The 24,747-nt window shown below is 38.7% G+C and overlaps 1 protein-coding gene across 5 annotated transcripts in view; it reads left to right on the top strand.

The window, feature by feature from the left end:
• The window catches only part of CCDC102B (coiled-coil domain containing 102B), a 367,196-nt gene that overhangs the window by 297,141 nt on the left and 45,308 nt on the right, over positions 1-24,747 (top strand). For 2 of the 5 annotated variants that reach the window (XM_051851120.3, XM_070050058.2), the window contains 2 exons: positions 10,586-10,689; positions 10,942-11,284. In XM_051851120.3, the coding sequence (XP_051707080.3) occupies positions 10,586-10,689; positions 10,942-11,041 (204 nt within the window). In that variant the 3' untranslated portion in view covers positions 11,042-11,284. Of the gene's footprint in view, positions 1-10,585; positions 10,690-10,941; positions 11,286-24,747 lie in introns of those variants that run through there. The other 3 variants (XM_089304988.1, XM_070050063.2, XM_070050067.2) reach the window with 2 other exon arrangements.

Genomic DNA, 24,747 nt, shown 5'->3' with positions numbered 1-24,747 from the left:
TCCGCCAATCCTAACTCGGCTGCCCACACGCCGAGTACGCTGCTCTCCAATCAGGAGCAAGTCCTACAGTTTATTGGTTGAACTGGAGGCAGCTGGGTAGAAGCTGTTTTCTCCTCTCCCAGCGCCATATTGTAGGAGAGCAGATGCATAGAATAAGTCTTAATTCCAGTAACTTAGTCTAGTCCGAGCTGCTCCCCACAGTTATGGTTTATAGACATCAAAACCAAATAAGTTATTTCAATGATGCATTTATCCAGTGTTAGCTTGTTTAATATTTCTTTAACATTTTTAAAGATTTATTTTAGGGGGACAGCACTGTGGCACAGTGGGTTAATCCTCCTCCTTCAGCGCTGATATCCCATATGAGTGCCGGTTTGAGTCCCAGCTGCTCCTCTTCCAATCCAGCTCTCTGCTGTGGCTTGGGAAAGCAGTAGAAGACGGCCTAAGTGCTTGAGCCCCTGCACCTGCATGGGAGACCAGGAAGAATCTCCTGGCTCCTGGCTTCAGATCGGCATGGCTCCAGCCATTGCAACCATTTGAAGAAAGACCTTTCTCTCTGTCTCTCTATCTCACTGTCTATAACTCTATCTCTCAAATAAATAAATAAAATCTTTTTAAAAAGATTTATTTTATTTATTTGAAAGACAGAGTTACAGAGAGAGGCCGAGCCAGAGAGAGAGAGAGAGAGAGGTCTTCCATCCATTGGTTCACTCCCCAAATGACCACAAAGGCCAGAGCTGAGCTGATCCGAAGCCAGGAGCAAGGAGCTTCTTCCAGGTCTCCCACGTGGGTGCAGGGACCCAAGGACTTGGGCCATCCTCTCCTGCTTTCTCAGGCCACAGCAGAGAGCTGGAACGGAAGTGGAGCAGCCAGAAATTGAACCAGCGTCTATATGGAATGCCGCTGCTGCAGGCCAAGGCTTTTACCCACTGTTCCACAGCGCTAGCCCCTAATATTTCTTTAACATTTTAACAACCATCTGTTATACAATGATGCTACCTAATTTAAATGGAAAATAGTTTATAAAATTTAACAGTTCCTTGAAAGCTTGAAATTCCTATAAAATTCAGTGGTAAATCTATGAAGATCAGCAAGGAAGCTGTTAATCCCCACAAAGATCACACCCAGCACTGTTACTGGACAAATAATCAGGCCCTTGCTGCTCACTGCAGCATGGCTCACCAGTTCATCAGAGAGGAGTGTTGGCAAGAAGAATGAGTTTATCTCAAGAAGTTGGCACTTGGGCTGGCGCCGCAGCTCAAGTGGCTAATCCTCCGCCTGCAGCGCCAGTACCCCGGGTTCTAGTCCCGGTTGCTCCTCTTCCAGTCCAGCTCTCTGCTATGGCCCGGGAAGGCAGTGGAGGATGGCCCAAGTGCTTGGGCCTTGCACCCGCATGGGAGACCAGGAGGAAGCACCTGGCTCCTGGCTTCGGATCGGCGTCGAGTGCCGGCTGTAGTGGCCATTTTGGGTGAACCAATGGAAGGAAGACTTTTCTCTCTGTTTCTCTCACTGTCTAACTCTGCATGTCAAGAAAGAAAGAAAAGAAAGAAAGAAAGAAAGAAAGAAAGAGAGAGAGAGAGAGAGAGAGGGAGGGAGGGAGGGAGGGAAAAGAAGTTGGCACTTGGGGAGAGATCTCTTGATCCAAAATGTGCTTTCTTCCCAACAAGCCGGCAAGAAGGGTTTGTAAAGGGACAGGAATAATTGCAGAGTGAGGTCAGAAATAAAACCATGCCTCTGTTCAATTGATAATTATGCATATGTTTAGGCTTTGTGTTGATGAAGTCCAACCAGCTCTGGAGAAATCTGGGGCATCAGCCAGGTGGAGATCTCTTGACAAGGAGATCAGTGTCAGTTGGGTGGTAGCTCCCGTGTTAGCTGGGTAAAAGTCCAGCATTCTAAACCATCTCTCCTAGTAGGCTCCTGAATTTCTCATGCAAATACTACTGTTCATCAGACTAGCACAGGTAATGCATGGTATCAGTAGCTGGGCTATAAGACCACAGGACATTTTATATTAGATGATCTAATTTTAATTTTGAATATATCTGTAGTAATTTCTTGGGCTTACTAAGTTTAAGTTATCCAGTAATTTATATGTAGGCAGTAGTACTATATTGAAAACCAAAAATTGATTTTGAAACATTCTAAATAATAGGTAGAATCATGCAACACATGTCCTTACAAATCTCTTGAAAGGTAATGACTTCTCACCTTAGAGCACTCAGAATTTTCAGTAAAGTGTCTTGATTCATTTCACTGATTGTTTTTCTGATGAACACATTGAACATTGTCCTTAATAAAATAGATCAGAATATTTCAGTTCCAATAAAAAGTGTGCAAAATTTACTCTGCAATAATTGTTTAAAACCAGCAAAATATCATGCCCACTGATTCATTGCAAGGGTTCTACATTACATGAGCTGGGTTTAGGGGGTTTGCAAATAGGGACTTTACCTATATTTGGGCCATTATTCTTCACTAATGTAATCCAATTCTAAGTTGGAGAGATTATCAAAACACCCCACTGTGGATGACCTGAAGCAGACTGGACAGAAGTATATGCCAGAATTCCTGAAGCTGAACTTGTCTCTTCAAGTTCCATGACAGGAATTAGGCCTGCCCTATCTGCAATGGAAAGAATTATTGAAACTGATTATCAATGATTCCCAGAGGAGATTTAGTTAAAGATTTACATGGCATTTCAAGTGGGATTTATGTACTAAAACTTTTCTAGCCATTTATTTTTTTTAATTTTTATATTTTTAGTTAGTTTTTAACAGAGTCAATGTGATTTGTAGAAACAATTCTAAGAATATTATGAAATTTCTTTCCTCCCTCCTCCCTTCTCCTTGTCCTTTTTTTTAGGTTTTGAGATAACATCTTTTAAATTTGCATTATAGTAAAAAGGCTTAAGCAAAAATGCCATGGTTTAGTGGAAATATACACAACAGCTATAACCAATAGTTGAATATAAAAATGACCATTTCACCTATATACAGTAAATTTTAAAGTGATAACAGATCATTAAAATTATAGTAGTATAACTTTCATAACTATTGATTTTATAATGGTATAAAATAAAGTTATACAAAACTATATTTGCAGCAATACTGATACAAACAGATATTTCTTTCTTCTTCCTTTCTTTCATGTTTGTTAAATTTTAGCTTTCACATATGAAGAAGATCATGCAGTAATTGTCTTTCCAGGTCCCGCATATTTTCCTTTCTTTTAAATGAAGAAATTAACATTTTCTAAGAAAATGTATTTCATCTGAGGTCCTTCTCCCTATATCACGAAGACTGAGAGTATACTTGGACCCTTGTAGTATAGCCAGTGTGATCAGATTCTGAGACATGGTTTGAAGGTGTTTTCCCCGAGTGATAGATTTTTAGGAATCTACCCAGATTTCAGGCAGACTGCCTGGGCCTTTACCAGAGTAGCAAAAGGAACAAAGCAATTATTCTGTACTCACAGTAAATATTGAATTGAGTTCATCTGGCATATATAAAGCTTTAGATACTATTTATATAGAATTCTTCAAATTATGGCCTACTTGCTTGGCAAAATTTTTGACAACATTGGAAGGGCATCTGTTGCTTTAGCCTATCCAACATCTATTCATTCTTTTTTTTTTTTAAACAAGCAAATACTATTCCAGGCACTTGGGATACAGGCGTGAATGAAGTGAATACCTCTATTGCATAAATTTTGCTTTCCAGTGCAATTGCAAGATAGAAGCCATTAAGATACATGACAGCTCACAGTATTAAGGATGCTGGAATGTTAAGCAAACATAGAGAAGATGTTAATGAAAGTGAATCATTCATTGTTGAAAGGAGGTTCCAGGCAGGAGGAGGAGGCAGTACAAAGCCCTTGAACAGGAATGGTCAAGGGTAGAGAAAGGAACCAGACGACACAGGAGGGGAATGAAGCTGTGAGTGTTCTGTTGTAGACTGAGCAGGTGAGAGGGGATGGGTCCAGTGCATAAATCAAGCAGATTTAGTGGAAATACACACACACACACACACACACACACGGAGAGAGAGAGAGAACACTATCGAAAGACTCCCACTCTAGGAGAAAGAGACAGAAACTGATGCTAATAGGTAAGTTTTGCAAGGGTTATGGGTGAGGTAAAGGACAGGTATAATGAATAATCTGGCGAGAGCTGCAGTTACACTGCCAGGGCACTTTCACTGAATTCTGCCCCAGCATATTCAGGGGAGCATCAGCATCACAGGGAACTTTGGAAAGGCAAAAGCCTTAGCCTCACTTTACAAATTTGCAATTTAACAAGATCCTAAGGTGCATTAAGCTGCTGCCTGTGACTTCAGCATCCCACCGAACAGTGGTTATAGAACCAGCTATTCCACTTCCCACCCAGCTCCCTGATAATGCTCCTGGGAAAGCAGCAGAACATAGCCCAATTGCTTGGGCCCCTGCACCCACGTGGGTGACCCAGAAGAAGCTCAGGGCTCCTGGCTTCAGCCTGGAACAGCTCTGGCCGTTGCAGCCATTTGAGAAGTGAACCAACTGATGAAAGATCTCTCTGTGTGTCTTTCCTTCTCTCTCTGTAACGCTGCCTTAAAAAAAAAAAAAGTCAAAGTTTAAGAGGACTAATTTAAAGAATATTGGGAGTAAAGTCAGAGCCCATTCCAGAGAGTAGAGAAATGTGAGCAGAGACTTAGGGGAAAGGTGGGAGAAGGAAACCATTTCCACTCCCACAACAAATTCACTCTGCCGTGTACTGAGAATTCACTCTGCCGTGTACTGAGAATTCACTCTGCCGGGTACTGAGAATCCTGTAGATTCAGAGAAGCTTGAGGAAGTAGCAGGTTCCCCTGGCAGAAAGGGATATGAGAGAGAGTGCAATTTAGGTGCTGATCTGGGTTCTGGGATTCAGCTGAGGCCTGCAGAGGGATTTCTCAGGGGGAGCAGTGGGGTCCCAGTCAGCATTTTAACCAAGTCATTAGGGTTTGCCAAGATGGGAGTTTGTGAAGGTCCAAACCACACTTCGGGCAATTTCCTAGATGATTCTTAAAATTAATTTAAATATTTATTTGTTTTTAATTGTAAATTTAATAGAATCTTGACAAATTTGAAAAATACAAAACCATTTAAGCAACAAAAATGAATAAAATATCCCTGCTGATGAGGCCAGTGCTATGGCTTAGCAGGTAAAATTGCTGCCTACAGTACCGACATTCCATATGGGCATTGGTTCATGTCTTGGCTGCTCCACTTCCAGTCCAGCTCCCTGATGGTGTGTCTGGGAAAAGCAGCGGAAGATGACCCAAGTGCCTGGCCCCTGCACCCACAGACCCAGAAGAAGCTCCTGGCTCCTACCCTTCTGATCAGCTCAGCTCCAGCTGTTGTGGCCATTTGGGGAACGAACCAGTGGATGGAAGATCTCTCTCTCTCTCTCTCTCTACCCCCATAACTCTGCTGTTCAAATAAATAAATAAGTCTTAAAAAATTAAATATCACAGCAACCTTTATCAGTACTTTTAAAATTTTTATATAGAATTTTACAGAAGAAATGCTATAAATTATCACAATATTAGGAAGAACTTTTCCCTAAGTTAAATAACATAAAAGTGATATTTTGAAATTTAAATAAATATATTCTATAGAGTGTTCTATCAGAGAATATAATGTCAGCAATCATTTAGGTCACTTTGACTTTTTCACAGTCCTAATGATGTATATTTGTTTGGAATGAGCTTTTTGTGTTTTTGATATTGTTTATCTAACATTTAAAAACATGAGAAATAAAATAATGAATATTTTAGGAACTTGTATATGATTGACTCCAAAAAACCTTATAAAGTTTTCTTCAAATTTTATTTCTATTTTTCTCAAAGTTTAAGTTGGAACTTTTTTCCTGATTCCTTATAAAAGAAGGCCCTTTACTTACAGTGATTTATAAAAATCAAATGTAAAAGTAAACATGTTTAAACATGCTTATGGGGGACTGGTGTTGTGGCCCAGCAGATTAAGCCACTGCCTGCAACACCAGTGTCCCATATGCGCGCAGTTCAAGTCCCAGCTACTCTACTTCCCATCTAGCTCCCTGCTAATGTCCCTGGGAAAGCTGAAGAAGATGGCACTAGTCTTTGTACCCTTGTCACCCATATGGCAGACCCAGATGGAGTTCCAGGTTCCTGGCTTGTCTGGCCCAGCCCCAGCTCTTATGACCATTTGAGGAATCAATCGAAGGATGGAAGAGCACTATGTCTTCCCCTCTGTACATAACTCTGCCTTTCAAATAAATAAATAAGTCTTTTTTTAATGCCTATAATCCTCAATAGTTTAGCTTTTTACCATATTTTCTTTCAACCTTGTCTATCTACTTAGCTATTTTACATCCATCCCTATGTATGTGTATTTTTGCATATATTCTTATTTACACACTGAGGATGGATGGATAGATAGATAGATAGATAGATAGAGGAGGGAGGAAGGGAAGGAGGGAGGAAGGGAGGGAGGGAGGGAGCAAGGAGAGAAGGAAGGAAGGGAGGGAGGGAGGAAGGGGAAAGAAAGGAAAGGAAAGAAGAGAAGAAAATTGGGTAGGGTCAGTGTTGTGGCACAGCAGGTTAAACTGTTGCCTATGATGCTGGCATCCCATATGAACATCAGTTTGAGTCCCGGCTGCTCCATTTCTGGTCCAGCTCCCTGCTAATGTACCTGAAAATTTTGGGGAATACAGCCCAAGTGTTTGGGCCCCTTCCACCCATTTGGGAGAACAAAATGTAGTTCCTGGTTCCTGGCTTAGGCCTGACCATTGTAGCCATTTGGATAGTAAAGCAGCAGATGGAAGATCTCTTTGTCCCTCTGTGTGTCTCTTCTTTTCTCTGTAATTCTTTCAAATAAATGAATAAATCTTGCCAAAATGATACATAGATCTGTATGTACATACATGCATTTACATACACATATTTTGCTACAATGTGATCTTTGTGTTCCTAATAAACATGTCTTAAAGATGTTATAAGAAATTTGTTCCAATGGAGAATAGTTGCAGTTATTTCCTGAGCTATTCCGTAAATGTGTATCCTTAACTCTTGTATATTGAGTGAATCAAAATTTGGCTATGCCACATTTAAAAAAATAAAAGCTAATCATTTTCTATCATCAGTTTTTATATTATGAGCAAGGATCTTTGTCACTGGTGCCATGTTAGATAGAACCAGAGCCATTCAGACAATATAGCAAATTGGTTCTTGTACTTATTGCATTGCAGCCAAGAATCAGCTCTGTAATGCTAATCCCATATTCTAGTCATTAGATCTACTGAATCCAACTGGGGATAGAAAAACACATTCATTAGGAAAACCACGTGTATATATTTTACAACATTGGGATCCTACTCTATATGAAGTTTTAGAATTTGCTCTTTGAAAGAAAGAGGGAGGGCGAGAGGAAGGGAAAATCATTATATTAAAATTGTATCTATGAACTATATTGAATCTGTTAAACACCAAAAATAAATATTGAGCAATAAAATTAACATTTTATGATAAATTACAATGTATTCAAAGTTATTTTTTGCCTTGCATATTATATGACACAGAAAAACTCTTTGGTATGTGTATGTATGTTTTGATTACTAGCTTACACATTGAAATGGACATCATTTGTTTATTTTTTTCTACATAATTTGATTATTTTATCCAGATATTTAGTAAATATTTATTATTTAGCCACTATTTAGTAGATACTACTGTTACACCCATTGGTAAAGGAGTTTGATTTCTGGCCACTGCACCAAGATGTTTTGAACCCCAGGAACTTAACTGGTTCTGTGTGCAACAAAGTATGAAGCAGATGAACAAACTGAGAAGGCAACTTTTAGCAAGATTTTATTGAAGAGAGCAGAGAGAGATGTAAAGAACAGAGGGAAAGCAGTTGGGAGGAAGGAAGAAAAAAACCATGATCTGGGGTTTTTATGCCTGTAGGAAAATTTGTAAAAGATCCTTTATGAAAAGCATTTCTTGTGGCCGGCGCCACGGCTCACTAGGCTAATCCTCCACCTGCAAAGCCGGCACACCGGGTTCTAGTCCTGGACGGGGCGCCGGATTCTGTCCTGGTTGCCCCTCTTCCAGGCCAGCTCTCTGCTTTGGCCAGGGACTGCAGTGGAGGATGGCCCAAGTACTTGGGCCCTGCACCCCATGGGAGACCAGAACAAGCACCTGGCTCCTGGCTCCTGCCATCGGATCAGCCGCGGCGGCCATTGGAGGGTGAACCAACGGCAAAGGAAGACCTTTCTCTCTGTCTCTCTCTCTCACTGTCCACTCTGCCTGTAAAAAAAAAAAAAAAAAAAAAAAAAAAAAAGAAAAAAAAAGAAAAGCATTTCTTGTGTAGTGAGCTCCTCCTACCCTATCTCCCATTCCTCCAATTTGCTTATGACTGTTACAAGGCAGAGAACAAGTTCTGTCTTGGAGCCTGTATGGGAGTTGGGGGAGGGAGCTGTTTGTCTTTCCCCTTAATCCCAGACTGGTCACAGACAGCTCTAGTCACCTGCCCTTCTGGGTGACCTTGGCAGCAGAGCCTTTCTCCTGACAGGAAATTCTTTTTTTGTTGTTGTTTTGAAGATTTATTTATTTATTTATTTATTTATTTCTGAAGGAGTTAGAGAGAAAGGACGAGACAGAGAGAGGTCTTTTCATCCACTGGTTCAGTTCACAAATGAGAGCAATGGCCTGGGTTAGGCGAGGCTGAAGCCAGGAGCCAGGAGCTTCTTCCAGGTCTCCCATGTGAGTTCAGGGACCCAAGGACTTGGTCATCTTCTGCTGCTTTCCCACGCACATTGTCAGGGAGATGGCTCAGAAGAGGGGTGGCCAGAAATCAAACCATCACCCATATTGGCTGCCAGCACTGCAGGCGGCAGCTTTACATGCTCTTCCACAACACCAGCCTCTCTCTCACTACACTTACCTTCTAGATCAGGCTGGTTTCTCAGCTGGGTTAAGAAAATGTTCCGCATTACAGGAGGGACCCTTTGTTCTCTCTGCCTTTTAACTATTCTAGCTTCGACTGATTCCTTTCATTATCATGTAGTTATTTTGGATTTGTTGATATTTTGATAGGGGATGCTATTCTTATATATATTCTTATTAATATATCATGTTATTATAGATATGCTAATAATCTATAAAAATATATTCTTATGAATTTCATTTGTACATTTGGTTAAATTATCTAAACTTTTTCATTTATTTCCTGTATTTTCATGTTCTAATCTTTGTGGAACATTACAAAAATAGTATCTGTATAGATTCAGATGAGATTCAGATTTCTTTTAAGTATTATGACTTTCTTGCAGTTAAGTTTGACTCTGTGTCTAAGTGTTTGATCAACTTGATGACAATAAAATGTCAGTTTTATCATTACGAAGATGAAGCCTAGAGTTCCAGGGATTTCTCATTAAGTGCCCTCTACAAATTTTACAGAATTTTCTGAATCTGCCGATTACTTTAATTGGGGTGCTTTCTACCTGTAGTTATATCTAATGATTTAATTGCTTTGTAGTAGGAATGTATTTGATCATTATGATTAAAAATGTGTCAAAATTTATTAATTGTTTGCATTATTTTTTCTCATGACAAAATTAATCTACATGCATTTCCAGACTGGCTGCCATGATGTAATTTTTTAAAAAGTATATCCCTAAAAGGGATTTTTAAGTTAAAAATCATATCAATAACCCTCAACTGTTTTGAGTCTCGTTTTATGAAGCTGGATATGATTGAAGGGATCTGAAAACCCATGGGGTGGAATCTGGAAGCTGGACTGCAAAAGGGACAGGAACACAAAAGGTCCCAGCCATTACTGCTACCCTCAGAAAGGAGCAGACTTTAGCCATTTGGATTTCCTCTTTTGAAAAGTGCCTGTTCAGATCCTGTGCCCATTTCTTAACTGTATAGTTTGTGTTGTTGTTGTTGAGTTTCTTGAGCTGTGAAAGTCCAGTTTCAATCCCTGAAATTGAGGAGGTATTTGGCATAGTGATTAGGACACCATTTGGGATGTCCTTATCTCCTGTCAGGGTGCCTGTTCCAAGTCCTGGTTCCACGTCTGATACCAGCTTCTTGCTAGTGCACACACATGCTGGAAAGCAGCAGATGACGACTCAAGGAAATGAAGACCCAAGGAAAATTAGTGTGCCCTTGCTTTGGTGTGGTCCTGCCCCAGCTATTGCGGGCATTTGAAGACTGAAACAGCAGAAAGGAGATCTCTCTCTCCCTCTCTTTCTCTCCCCCAGCCCCTTCTCTCCCTCCTACAATCTATCCATTTGTATCTCTGCCTGAATCTGTCTCTATCTCTCAAATACATATTTTTAAACAGAAAAAATGAACATATTCAATGTGTTTATCATGCCGTTACCATACATGTCCTTTGTGTATAGATGAACTAAAATACTTAGCCTTTGCATTACCTCACAAATCAATTTTTTCATGATAAAACACTTAAAAGCTACTTTCAGCAGTTTGAGAGTACACATTCCCTTACTATTAACTGTAGTCACTGTGCTCTTCAGTGGTTCTCTTGAAGTTGATGGAAGCATTTTCCACTTTGTTTTCAGCTTGATGATTCCCTGAATCAGATCCGTAAGCTCCAGAGGTCTCTGGATGAACAGAAAGAAACAAATGGAAACCTGGAGATCGAAATCAAGCACTTACAAAACCGGTAATTATTATTTAACAAAATATGTTGAAATCAAGATTAGGAAATTACGTAAGAAAATCTTGCTGTCCTTTACTTATTTCATATATTCTTAAGTATCAGTAACAATATTTTCATCAACTAGAAATATTCATGAAAAGAATATAAAAACAATATTTGTCAGCCTTATTAGGTTTTATTATTTTTGTCTAATAGATGTTGCATGTTATAGCAAAGAATTTAAGGATCACTTGATAACAATTTAATTGCTAAAAGGTACACAATTTTTGAAAGACAAACTACTAAGGCCTGCACTGTGGTGAAGCAGGTGAAGCCACCACCTACAATGCTAGCATCCCATATGACACCTGTTTGAGTCCTGGCTGCTCCACTTCTGATCCATCTCCCTGATAATGTGCCTGGAAAAGCAGCAGAGGATGGTCCAAGCCCTTGGGCCCCTGCACCCACATGTGAGACCTGGAAGAAACTCTTGGCTCCTGGCTTTGGACTGGCCCAGCTCTGGTCATAGAAGCCATTTCGGGAGTGAACCAGTAGATGGAAGATTGATTCTCTCCCTCTCCCTCTCCCTCTCCCTCTCCCTCTCCCTCTCCCTCTCCCTCTCCCTCTCCCTCTCCCTCTCCCTCTCCCTCTCCCTCTTTCTTTTTCTCTCTCTCTGCCTCTCTGTAACTCTGCCTTTCAAATAAATAAATAAATCTTAAAAATAAAGGCAAACAGCTGTCAGAACATATTTCACATAATATATGAAAATATATTGTATGAAATATAACATATTGTATAAAGTATCATGAAATATCTTTATTGTATAAAACTATTGTATGAAAGTATAATATCTACAATAAAAATGTAACTTGAAAACATAGATGTCGCTGGGTAGTTAATAAAAGACCATTGTATGTAAGTACATGGCTTAATTCAGTTCAGTAATTGATTGACCTTTGTGAGGGTGTCTTTTGTGTATGTGAGTGTGGGGTGCTGTGTCATATGGAAAACAGATTTTACCCAAAAGAGGTAACAATAAACTTCTTGGATATTTGCGTATAATTTATTTGATTCTTTCTAACATGCAAAAGTGAGCAGAGAGGTCATAAAAATGTTTATATTGTGAGCTGACTGAAAAGACAAGCTAAGATTTCTACTGTAATTAATACAAATATTCTAAGAAAATAATACAGTACTGTGATCATAGCTAAGGAAAGCTGCAAGCACCTCTAAAAAAGAAAAAGGGGTATTTTTGCAGTAAAATTATAGAAAAGCCCATTGCCATTGGAAAGTAGTATCTGGGGATAGATCATGCTGAAATAAAGCTGTGGTTTCCCTTTGAATGGTAGGAACAAAGCTAAGCAAAATACTGTACTTAGATGAATACTTCAATATTTCTTTGAAACCTTCATACACACAAACACACACACCTATATATCTTATGGTTTCATGTTGAAGTTTGGGTTTTCTTAAGTTTTGTTTTTTGCAAGAAAAGAAATGGGAGGGAGGGAGAGGAGTGTGAGTGAGAATCTTCCTCCTGCTGGTTCACTCCCCAAATGCCCACAATAGCCAGGTCTGGGCCAAGCCAAAGCCAGGAGCCATGAACTCCATCTTTGTCTCTCAAATCAGCAGCAGCGGTTGAAGCAATTGGATCATCCTACATTGCCTTCCCTGGCTCATGAGCAGGTAGTTGGATTGGAAATGAAGCACCCAGGACTGGAAGTGGAACTCTGAAATGGGATACCTGCATCACCAGCATTGGCTTAACCCACTGTGCTACAATGCCGGCCATGGATGTAGTCTCAAGAGAGGATAATCAAGGCTTGCCTCTATGTGGGGTGATTTGTAAGGCATCTTACTCCTTAAAGTACAAGTAAAAGTGGACAACAGGAGTCTGCTGTCCCTCAGCACTCCACTTAGATTCCACAATTCCTTTGCACGTGATCATCTCCAGATCACAACATACAGGGGAAAATCTAAACTCTCCTCTTAAGGCTTACTCATTTTACAACTTCAGAACAAAAAAAAAAAGTATGTTTTTACATTTCCACATTATATTATGCTCTTCTCCTACTTTAGAATTCAATTATTGTGATAGGCACATCAGGCAGCTACTCTGTGATCTCAATATAGGCCCTTGCTGATAAATGCCACATGCAGGGCTACCATGAGTAAATAATCATCCTAGATGCTTTATGTATATTAACTCATTTACTCTTCCTAAGATAGATCTGTGGGTCACATAAGCCAGATGAGGAAAGTTGGAATGGACAGTTCTTATGTGGACAGGATTGGATGGAGTTGCTTAGTGAGCGCTGAGTTTGTACTGGCAATGGCTTAAAAGAGGTATTTGCTTAAATAATTTTGTATCAAATATTGAGAAGTAAAATGTTCAGTTATATGTTGCTAAGCAACCAGTATGCCATAATTTAATGGCTGAAAGCAACAATGATTTCTAATTAGCCATGTTTCTGTTGAGTTAGCTGTGTTCAAAAGTATGGTTCTGCTTAATTTTGAGGCTCCATTCAATGGGACCATTGGTTAGGCTGGGATCACTCATGTCTGGTTCGGCTGGGGTATCTATGTCTGGGTCTTTCCCTTCTTATAATTAGTTTCTCATCGTTTAGCAGCTGATCTCCAAGAGGACAGAAATGAATTTTAACTTTACTCTCTAGATCCCGGTTTGCCTCTTTAATCATCTTTCCCTCAGAACAAATGGCCATTTCTGCTAGCACATTCTTTTCACAGACATCTGTTTTATAGAATTCTGGTGAACAAGAGGGGATTCTCTCTTTAGACAAATATATAGGTACATACATAAAAACATATGAACAGACATATAGATGCAGATATAAATATAGACAACAAAGAAATTCTCAATATTGTTTTTAAAAGAATTTAGTTGTAGATGCATGGATTAATTTATGGAGTTTCGGGCCAGCGCCGTGGCTCAATAGGCTAATCCTCCACCTTGCGGCGCCGGCACACCGGGTTCTAGTCCCGGTCGGGGCGCCGGATTCTGTCCCGGTTGCCCCTCTTCCAGGCCAGCTCTCTGCTATGGCCAGGGAGTGCAGTGGAGGATGGCCCAGGTGCTTGGGCCCTGCACCCCATGGGAGACCAGGAAAAGCACCTGGATCCTGGCTCCTGCCATCGGATCAGCGTGGTGCGCCGGCTGCAGCGGCGGCCATTGGAGGGTGAACCAACGGCAAAGGAAGACCTTTCTCTCTCTGTCTTTCTCTCACTGTCCACTCTGCCTGTCAAAAAAAAAAAAAATTATGGAGTTTCTATTCTGTTACAATAGTCTATCCATCTGCTTTTGTGCCAGTACCAGTCTTTTTTGATTGTAACTACCCTGTAGTATATCTTGAAAACTGGTATTGTCATGCCTATGGCTTTGTTTTTGTTGTACAAAATTGCTTTAGCTATTTGGGGTCTCCTGCGTTTCAATATGAATTTCAGCATTGTCTGAGAAGAATATCTTTGGTATTTAGATTGATATTGCATTAAATATGTAAATTGCTTTTGGTAGTATGTAAATTTTGATGATATTGATTCTTAGAAAACATGAACATAGAAGATTTTTCCATATTTTGTGTCTTCTTTATTTCTTTCTTTAATGATTTAATTATCATAAATATTTGGTGTCCTTGGTTGAATTTTTTCCAAGGCATTTGAATTTTTTTGCAGCTATTCTAAATGGGATTGATCTTAGAAGTTCTTTCTTGGCCAGCACCGTGGCTCACTAGGCTAATCCTCCACCTGCGGTGCTGGCTCGCTAGGTTCTAGTCCAGATTGGAGTGACAGATTCTGTCCCAGTTGCTCCTCTTCCAGTCCAGCTCTCTGCTGTGGCCTGGGAAGGCAGTAGAGGATGGCCCAAGTCCTTGGGCCCTGCACCCGCATGGGAGACCAGGAGGAAGCACCTGGTTCCTGGGTTCCAATCGGTGCAGCATGCTGGCAGTAGCAGCCATTTGGTGGGTGAACCAACGGAAGGAAGATCTTTCTCTCTGTCTCTCTCTCTCTCTCACTGTCTAACTCTGCCTGTCAAAAAAAAAAAAAGTTTTTTCTTAGCCATGGAATTCTCTGTGTATACAAAAGCTGTTGATTTTTATGAGTTGATTTTATATCCTGTAACTTTACCAAACTTTTTTATGAGTTCCAATAGCCTTTAGTTGGGTCTTTTGGATCTCCTATATATAAAATCCAGTCATCCACAAATAGTGATAGTTCGACTTCCTCCTTCCCAATTTGTATCCTTTTAATTTTTTTTCTTGCCTAATGACTCTACTAAAACTTCTAGGTCTATATTGAATAGCAATGGTGAGAGTGGACATCCTTGTCTGGTTCTAGATCTTAATGGGAATGTTTCTAACATTTCCCTTTTCAATAGGATGCTGGCTGTGGTTTTGTTATAGATTTCCTTGATTGTGTTGAGGAATGTTTCTTCTATACCCATTTGCTTAAAGTTTTCATCATGAAAAGATGTTATATCTTATCAAATGACTTCTCTGCATCTATTGTGATAATCAGGTGGTTTTTATTCTTCAGTTTGTTAATGTTATGTATCACTTTTATTGATTTGTGAATGATGAACCATCCCTGCATACCAGGGATAAATCACATTTGGTCCAGGTGAATGATCTTTCTGATGTGTTGTTGGATTCGATTGGATAGTATTTTGTTGAGAATTTTTGTGTCTATTTTCATCAGGGAAATTGATCTTTAATTCTCTTTCTCTGTGTATCTTTATCAGATTTAGGAATTTAGGTGATGTTGGATTCATAGAAGGAGTTAGGAAGGATTCCCCTCTTTTCAATTGTTTTGAATTGCTTGAGAAGAATTGGAGTTAGCTCTTCTGTAAATGTCTCGTAGAATTCAGCAGTGAAACCATCTGGCCCTGGGATTGTCTTTGTTGGGAGGGTTTTTATTACTTATTCAATTTCCATCTTGGTTATTGGTATGTTTAGGTTTTCTTTTTTTTCATGTCTCAATTTGGGTAGGTTATATGTGTCTGGGAATCTATTTCTTCTAGCTTTCCCAATTTGTTGACATACAGCTCTTTATATTAATTTCTCATGGTTATTTTTATATCTGTGGTATCTGTTGTTATGTTTCATTTTCTCATCTCTGATTTTATTGGTTTGGGTTTTCCTTGCCTCTTTTAGCAGTTTATTTATTAAGGTCTATTTTGTATGATATTAGGATGGCTACCTCAGTTCTTTTTGGTTTCTGTTAGAATGGAATATCTTTTTCCATCCTTTCACTTTCAGTCTGCATGTATCTTTGTTGGTGAGATGTGTTTCCTCTAGGCAGCATATTGATGGTTCTTGTTTTTTAATCAATTCTGCCAATCTGTATCTTTTAACTGAGAGTTGAGGCCATTTACATTCAAGGTGACTATTAATAATAATGACTTGGCCTTGCCATTTTTCCATAAATATTTCTGCTGTTTACTTTGGATTTCCTTTGTACTTTTACTGGGAGATTTTCTACCTTCACCTTCTTTCATAGTGATGACCATATTTCTGTGTTTCTATGTATAGCACATCCTCGGGCATCTTTTGTAAGGCTGGAAGAGTGGTGACAAATTCATTCAATTTCTGTTTGCAGGGAACAGTATTCTGGGTTGATGATTTTTTTTCCTCTTAAGACTTAAAATATATCTAGCCATTTTCTCCTAGCATGTAGAGTTTCTGATAAGTCGACTGTAAGTCTCATTGGAGATTCTCCTAAAGTAACCGGGTGTTTCTCTTATGCACATTTTACAATGTTTTCTTTATGTTTTACTGTGCCATAGGGAAGATCTTTTTTGGTCATGTCTGTTAGGAGTTCTATGTGCTTCCTTTGGACATGCTTTCTTTATCCAAGTTAGGGAAGTTTTCTGAAATTATTTCACTAAAAATGCCTTCTTATCTATTCTCTCTTTTCATGCCTTCAGGAACTCCTAAGACCTGTATGCTCATCTTCACATTCAAGTATTGAAGTGTTGTCTTGTTTATTTGGGGACATCCTGTTGTCTTCCTTATTCCAGTTTCTTGAATTTCTGCATTCATTTTAGGAATTTTTGGAGATAACTTGTTGGCCTTTTTTCCCCCTGTGATGGCTTTTATCTTTGTGGCTTAGTGGAGTGTTTTCTCTTTCAGTGCATACCCAGAGGCACAAGCTGGTTATGTCCCAGGAGCTCTGTTCAGTGCTCCAGTGTGAAGGGAGTGTCCAGAGTGACACCCAAGTTGGGCATGGTAAATCCCCCTTTTTATTTAATCAAGGGGAGGAGATGATCAGCTCTGTTTTCTTAGTCTCATGCTCACATCCTCTCTTCCAAGGAGACCAATGCCCAGGCAGTAGACCCAGTGGGTGCAATATTCACCTGCATTGCCACTGTAACCGACAAAGCTTCTGTGCACTCCTTAGTGTGAACAGTGTTCCCACAGAAGTGACTCTCCCCAGGCAATCAAGGAGCCCTGAGCAATTAGAGATGCCCACAGTGACTGCTGCACCCCGCCCTCTCCCACGCAGCCACAGTGTTTTCATAGTCTGTCCCAGAACACAAGGCTCCCACAGTCATGAGTGCCCAGTCCCCTGTCAATTTGCCCAGCCAGACTCACTCTCAGCAGGTTGCTATGTGTGCACACAAGCTGATGCAGCTGTTAAGTATGTCTAAAATGGCACCTGCCCTCTCTCAGTTAGTTACAGGACACCAGTTCCGTGTGGTCAAAGAGAGAGAGAAATTCGTCCTCTACCCTTTTTCCCCCTATGTTGGCAGGTACACTGACCCCCACTGGGCTCCAAGCCCCACTCGAGCAAGGCTCTTTCCACAGCTTTTATCGCCAGTGGCTTAAGCTGCTGTAGTCTGGTCTTACCTCATTCTCCAAAGCGGTGCAGAGGCTCTTGACTGCTGGGGTCTTGAGTTATGCAAGTCCACCTCTCCATGTAGATCCACAATGTCCCTCCAATTTCACGCGGTTTCCTCTGCCGTTTTTTTCCCTAACTCTTCCCTGAGATTGCACTCTCTCCACTTTTTTTTTAAAACTATCTTCCCCTAGCCTAGAGCAGTAAACTTCCTCTGATTTGAAGACTTTGAAGACCAATGTGGCACTAATCTCTGTGTTGTCTGTGTTTGACAACCATTATATATGTTTAGAAATTTAGCAAAACATTTAATCTTTTGAAGTCTGCTTTCTCACCTGCAAAATGGAGATAACAATAGGTTTTATAATTAGGATCTCACAGCCATAATTTATTGTTTCCTAATTGTGCCATTTTGAAGATCAATGTGTCTTATTATCAGATGAGGCTTAAATGAGCAATAGGGTAAATAAAGATGAGGGATATACAAATAAAAATGTCTCCCAATATCTGTAAATTTACAAACATTGCATGTGTTAGTTTAATTTCTATTTCTTAATATTTAAAATTGACCATGTTTTCAGTTTTGGTCCCCTAAAATATCAATAAGATCTCATGAAGAACAACATGATACATACATTTAAGACTATTTACCCTAAAGAGATATTAGAAGGAATTAAGTCTCCATTACTTTTATCAATTGCTGTAATCTGAGAGTTAAAATAAAAAATAAAATTTTGTTTAATAAAAGATGTTGGGCAACACTCTAGGGGAAGACATACTAAATAGAAAATTAGAAAGAAATTCAACTTTACCCATAAATTATGTCTCAGGACACAGTGTAATCAGATTTGTGAACTATAAGTTTGTGAATAAATGTGTTACTATCCCCTCAGACATATTTTTAATTTATTTGCGTTAGACTAGATTATAACAGCTCCCTTCAGTTTACTTTTATTTATTTCCAGTGAATGACTGCATAATAACTTAGAGAATGTTATAGTTGAATAGGAATACAGCTATCTTACATAATTCTTTAATTAACTGAGTTTCTCAAGGTTGGAAATGTATTTTGGGCTAAATTTTTTTATCTTATATGTGGCATTTAAAAAGTGACTGCATTTGTTGAGTTAACTTGCTGCTTTGGTATCTTATTTTGATGGGGAAGTCTGTGGTCACCTAATGGAATAAATGTTTCCAGAATCTTACTAATTATTTAGAAAAAGAATTTGTAATATTGTCCATTTAAAGACTAAAAGAACACATATTTATGCATTCACCACAGCCCCCTTATCTGGAGCCTACATATGAGGAATCTTCAAGAAGTTCATGGAAAATGTATGCCATGGAAAAACTTTGCATGAGTTTCCATATTTTTCCCATCTAAACTTAACTTACATTTCAGTTCTATTTTTCTGTGAACCTGCTGAAATATCCTGCCATTGTACAGATATTATTAATAAAAAATGAGATACTGAAATATAAAGTTTCAATAAATCAGTAATTTATTTTATAGACGAGTACTTTAAGCTCAGCAACACCATCAAGAGTGGAAACAGTTACTACAAGTAATTGGAAACTAGGAGACAGATCAACAAATGACACAGGCTGAAGTAATGGGATAGGTTCTTTTTGTGAAATATTATTCAAAAGGCAGAATGACAGAGAGAGAGGGAGATGCAGAGATGGAGAAGGAGACGGAGAGACGAGATCTTCCATCCACGGGTTCACTCTCCAGATGCCCACAGGAACTGAGGCTGTGCCAGGCCAAAGTCAGGAACCAGGATTTCCATCCTGGTCTCTCACATGGTTGGCAGAAACCCAAGCACTTGGACCATGGTTCTCTGCCTGGCAGGCTCATTGACAGGAAGTTGGGTTGGAATTGGTGGAGTGAGGAATGGCGCTCTGACATGAGATTCAGTGACCCAAGTGGCATTTTAACCCAGCACCACAAGCCCCATTCTGGTGTTCCTTATAATGAAGATTCATAATATCATTTCTTTCTTTCCTTTTTAAAAACTTACTTGTCGTTTTATTCTAAATGGTTTGGAAAGACACAGAGATACAGAGAATCTTCCTTCCATTGGGTCACTCCACAAATGACTACAACATTGGGGGCTGGGACAGACCAGATCTCCCATGTCTGTAGCAGGGACCTACGACCTTGAGCCATCGTCTGCTGCCTCTAGGTGTGCAGGATCAGGAAGGCAGAATCTCAAGTGGAACTGGGACTCAAAACCAAGTGCTCTGATAACGGATGTGAGCTTCCCCAGCAGCGTCTACACCACGGTGTCAGATGCCCACCCCCACAGCATTTCTTTAAAAAATATTAAGTAATATTCAACCTTGAAATCTCAGAAGTGAGAAACATAAATGCACTCATAGTCACAGTGTTAATTTCCTGTTGCTCAGCCTCACTGAGGCTAATATTCTGTTAGTATACAATTACCGTTCTTAGACATCAAGAACTGTAACTGATGGTTGAGCAATATTGCCAGATGACTCAATCTCAGACTCTTGAAGGGCTCTAGAGAGAAAGTATAAATAGCATTGATTTCAGTAAGATTATCTTATTTTTCTGATAATTGTTCAGTGTGAGAAATTGTGTACTACTGAAGACTGTAATTAAGCCTTTTTTTTTTTTTTAGGAAAGAATGCTAATCCCTCTTCCATGGAATTCTCTATGTTGCTTAGTAAATGTTATGTTTTCCCCATTATAATGCAATAGAATTAAGTTGAGCTTTAGAACAGAGTATATGAACCCATGGACCTTCTGCCTGCTTGTCCAAATTAGTAACATAAAAATTAAATTAAGCAGTGTGTCTTTGGGAACATTTACAGTGCCTCTTGGAAATCCAGCATCCTATATCGGAGTGTTTGTGTTTGAGTCCCGGCTCTGCTTCCAGTTCCAGCTTTCTGCTAATGAGCTCCCTGGGAAGCAGCAGGTGACACTGAGAGAAGTTTGGTCCCTGCCATCCACATGGAATACCTGGATTGAGTTTCAGGCTCCTGACTTTGACCTTGCCCAGTCATCATGACTTTTAAGGGCATTTGGGGAATGAACCAGAGGATGGGATCTTGTGCTCTATCTCTCCCCCGCTCTTTCAAATACAATAGATAAATGCAGAAAGAAATTTATACAAATTTTTAAAAGTTTATACCAAATACAATTAAAGCAGAAGTTGATCAAAGAGATAAAGATAAAATATATAAGGATGCTCTGAAAGTACTTTAAGAAAATGAGATTTTTTTTTTTTTTAGTCTTCAGTGTTGGGAAGGTCTTTTTAAGCAAACAGAAATCTCAGAAGCTATATATTATGACATACTTGACCTCATAAAAATTTAAAATGTATTTCATTTTAATCAAAGGCTCACTCACTTTGCAGAGGCAATTACTCTCATACATGTGAGGCACTTTTCTTGCTTCTTCCCTCATATCCTGGAGCATACATTTTTCCTATCATGCATCTCCTATTTATCTCTTAAGAACTCATCACTGTCAATGAAGATGTCACTCTTTCACTACAGTCCCCACTAGTCTTGTCCTACCGGGCCATGGTTTCTACTAAATGTTTGTGAAATACAGCTGTATTTTCACGAGCATGTTGGTTGGTTGCCACAGAGCCAGGCAGAACACTGTCATGAAATGCTCTCTTGTACCCATTGTTTGTTTCTTTCTGTGGAACTTAATCATTACCTATTTTTATTTACTTGCATAATTTTTGTGTCCCCATCTCTGATACATACTTCTTCAGACTTCTTTTATTATTCAATAAATTAATTCCAAAGGGATTCTCAGTTCTGATAAACTAATTGGAAGTAATCTCATGTTGACATAGCTCTATCTTCTTGGGGTTTTCATTACCAATATTTCTAAATCCCTCCTCTTGTCCTTTATGCTGAATAGCTTCTTTATTAAGGCATTCCAGCAAGGCATCTTTTAAAATAACATTATGTAAGGCAAACTTTTCCATTTTAGCCCTTTCTTGTCCCCTTGGTCTCTTTAAATAGCATCTTTATGTTTTATGGATGCACTGCGCTTTTTGACTTCTTTAAAGGTAAGTGAATGTTTACTTTTATTTTATCCTCTTTGCCTTCTATTTCCTCCCAATCACAGTTTCCCCTTGTGTTGGTTTCAGCCTTTACTCTTCTCCAGTTTCTAATTTCACCCAGGGTTGTAGGTGCCCTTGGATCAATCAGCTTTCTCTCCTGCTGTCATGTCTTGTTTGTTTTACTGCCAGGCCTTTTCCTCTGGTGTGACTCTTTTTACTTAAGTATTTTGAGATAGTTGGAGATGGTTTTTCTTCCTTATAGACGTTTTGGATTAAATCTTTAGGCTCCCAACTGGCCACAAAATTCAATAAATGCCTTGTGGGGAAAACTGGCCCTCAAGTCTTGAATTTGTCACTCCAGACCTTTTGTGGTTTGTTTTATACAAAATGTACATGGATTTTATTTTAAATCAATCTAAGAGTTCATTTTTATAAGACAGAACTATTAATAATAATGCCATAAATAAGCAATTACTATGCTTTCTTCTTTTTCATTACTTTTGCTTCCTTGATGACATAGCTGTGTTCTGCTCTCTACAGGGATTATGCTATCTAGATGGTGTTGCTTTTCCTCTGATCTTGGTTTTGGAATTACACATCTTGATGTTATACCTACTAAGAGCCACTTAAATAATTTTAAAAATATAGAATCTCTTAGTTACAGCTCTGCAATTAAAGTCAAGAATTAAATTACATTTTAAATATCCCTCTAAATGAATAACTATTTATCTTATTATTTGTCTTAGTTCTTCCTGTCGTTCTAAAACTTACAAGTTAAAATGTATGGACTAGAGATGTAAACTCATAGTGTATTACATATCTTCAGTTTTTAACTCCTGTGTTTTAGTGGATTTTCAAGTGATGAATCCTTTTTTTTAAGTATTTATTTATTTTGAAAATCAGAGTTAGAGAGAGAAATAGCTTTCATCTGCTGGTTCACTCCCCAGATGGCCCCAGTGGCTGGGTCTGGGCCAGACAGAAGCCAGGAACCAGGAGCTTCTTTCACATCTCCCACGTGGGTGTCAGGTGTCCAATCACTTGGACCATCTTCCACTGCTTTTCCAAGTGCATCAGCAGAGAGCTGGATCGGAAGTGGAGCAGCAGCAACACCCTTATGGGATGCCAATGTTACATTTGGTTCTCTAATCCATTATGCCACAATGTTAGCACCTGATGAATCGTTTTTGAAGTACAAGAATAATCAACGTGTACCACAATTTTTAGATTCTCGAGTACTTTAAATTTGTCATTTCTTAAGTGATTAAAAGCTATTTATGTCTGTGTTCAGCACAGCTCCTAACAATTACTTTTTCACTCTTTCCTCTCAGCTAAATAAAGTCATATTTTCATATGTATCTAAATTTCCAACATGGGTTTTATACTCCCAATCTATAATGATTAGTTTATTTAGTGAGGGTTAGACTCAGATTAGCATTTTTCTCATTTTCAAGATGTTTTAGCATTTGAATTTTCAAAATGAAAGCATATTAAGATATTTTTATATGAACTCAGCTTGATTTTTGTTTTCTTTCTTTAAATTTTTTAATTTTTATAAATATAAAGAGAACAACTTTCATATATTTCATAGATAGCAATTCTAAGAAAGCAACTATACTTCTTTCCTTCCTCCCTCAATCCTCCATCAATACTTTCTTTCTTATTTTCCCTTTAATTTTCATACTAACATATTTTTAATTTGCTTTATAAGCACAGGGTTAATTCAACCACTAACCATAATCTTCAATAAGTAAAAATTAGAACCACCACTGTTTAACAGGAATATAGACCAGGGTTATAAGTAATAATCAAGTCACAAGCTATCAGTTTCTCTCAAACATTATTTTGTATCTATATTAACTACTATATATAGAGGAAATGTATGATAGTTATATATGATAGTTATATTTTGGGGACTGGTTTATTTCACTAAACACAACAGTTTCCAGTTGCATCCATTTTATTGCAAAAGACAGGATTTAATTCTTTTTAATTCTGAGTAGTATTCCATCATATATATATATATATATATATGTGTGTATATATATATTCCATCATATATATATGTGTGTGTGTATATATATATATATATATATATATATATATATATAGCATTGTCTTTATCCAATCACCAATTGATAAACATCTGATTCCATATCAGATATTGTGAATTGAGCTGCAGTAAACATGGGGATATTTAATGATTTATTTGAAAGGCAAAGTTACAGAGGAAGAAAGACAGAAAAAGAACTTCCACCTGCTGGCTCACTCCTGAAATGCCCACAAATGCCAAGGTTTGGTCAGGACAAAGCCAGGGCCTGGGAACTCACCAGGGTCTCCCACATGAGTACAGGACCTCAGAGTCTTAGCCATCATTTCTGCTTCCCCGGTGCATTAGCAGGAAATTGGATCAGAAGCAGAGGGCAGAACTGGATCCCAGGGACTCCTGTATGGGACATGAGAATCCCAATGGTGGCTTTACGTGCTGCACCCCAGCAGGTGCTGCTCAGTTAGTTTTAAAGCTTCGTTGACGTTTCAGCCTAGCTCTTTCTATTCTTGATCTCTGTGTTTTGGTTCCTTTTCCAGGAAACTCAGATATATATTTCAGTAGTTTTCTCCCAGAACAAGCGGGTTCTAGTGCTTTCACACATGAAGACCACATTGGACTGAATGGAATTACAGGTTCACAGTTTTGTCATCATTCCGCTTTCTCAGTGTCAAAGAAGATATATCATCATCTCCTTGATGTTTGCCCTGTACAATCAAGACTCCTTTTCCTACTAAAGAGCTAAAATATCCTAATATAAAGATGGGATTAACTTCAACATCATTGTGAAGAGCACATTTAATCTGTGTGCTCAAGTCTTTAACTTGTTTCTGATGATGCTTTTATAAGCAATGTTATTTCAGATACAATATTTTTGTTTGTATGCCATCACTTTTTATTTTTCTATTAATTCTGTCAATTTTTCTTGTATGAGGATGTATTTATGAAGGTCTAATTACCTTAATTATTATAAATTCTTTTTTCAGATCATAACATTCATAAAATATGTTCCAAATGGAATAGAGGAAATAGGAGTAGTTTAAATTTATAAACAAATGAGTATTACCTTGACTTGGTGAGTTTTAGGAACAGGGATAAGAATAAAATTGCTCCTGCTGCTGATGTTACAAGAGGATTTATGGC

Source organism: Oryctolagus cuniculus, chromosome 10 (genome assembly GCF_051225735.1).
Source record: "Oryctolagus cuniculus isolate XC-2025 breed Fujian yellow rabbit chromosome 10, ASM5122573v1, whole genome shotgun sequence".
NCBI classification, from domain to species: domain Eukaryota; kingdom Metazoa; phylum Chordata; class Mammalia; order Lagomorpha; family Leporidae; genus Oryctolagus; species Oryctolagus cuniculus.
The sequence above is the reverse complement of the archived record's forward strand: the minus strand, read 5'-3'. Positions and strand labels throughout refer to the sequence as shown.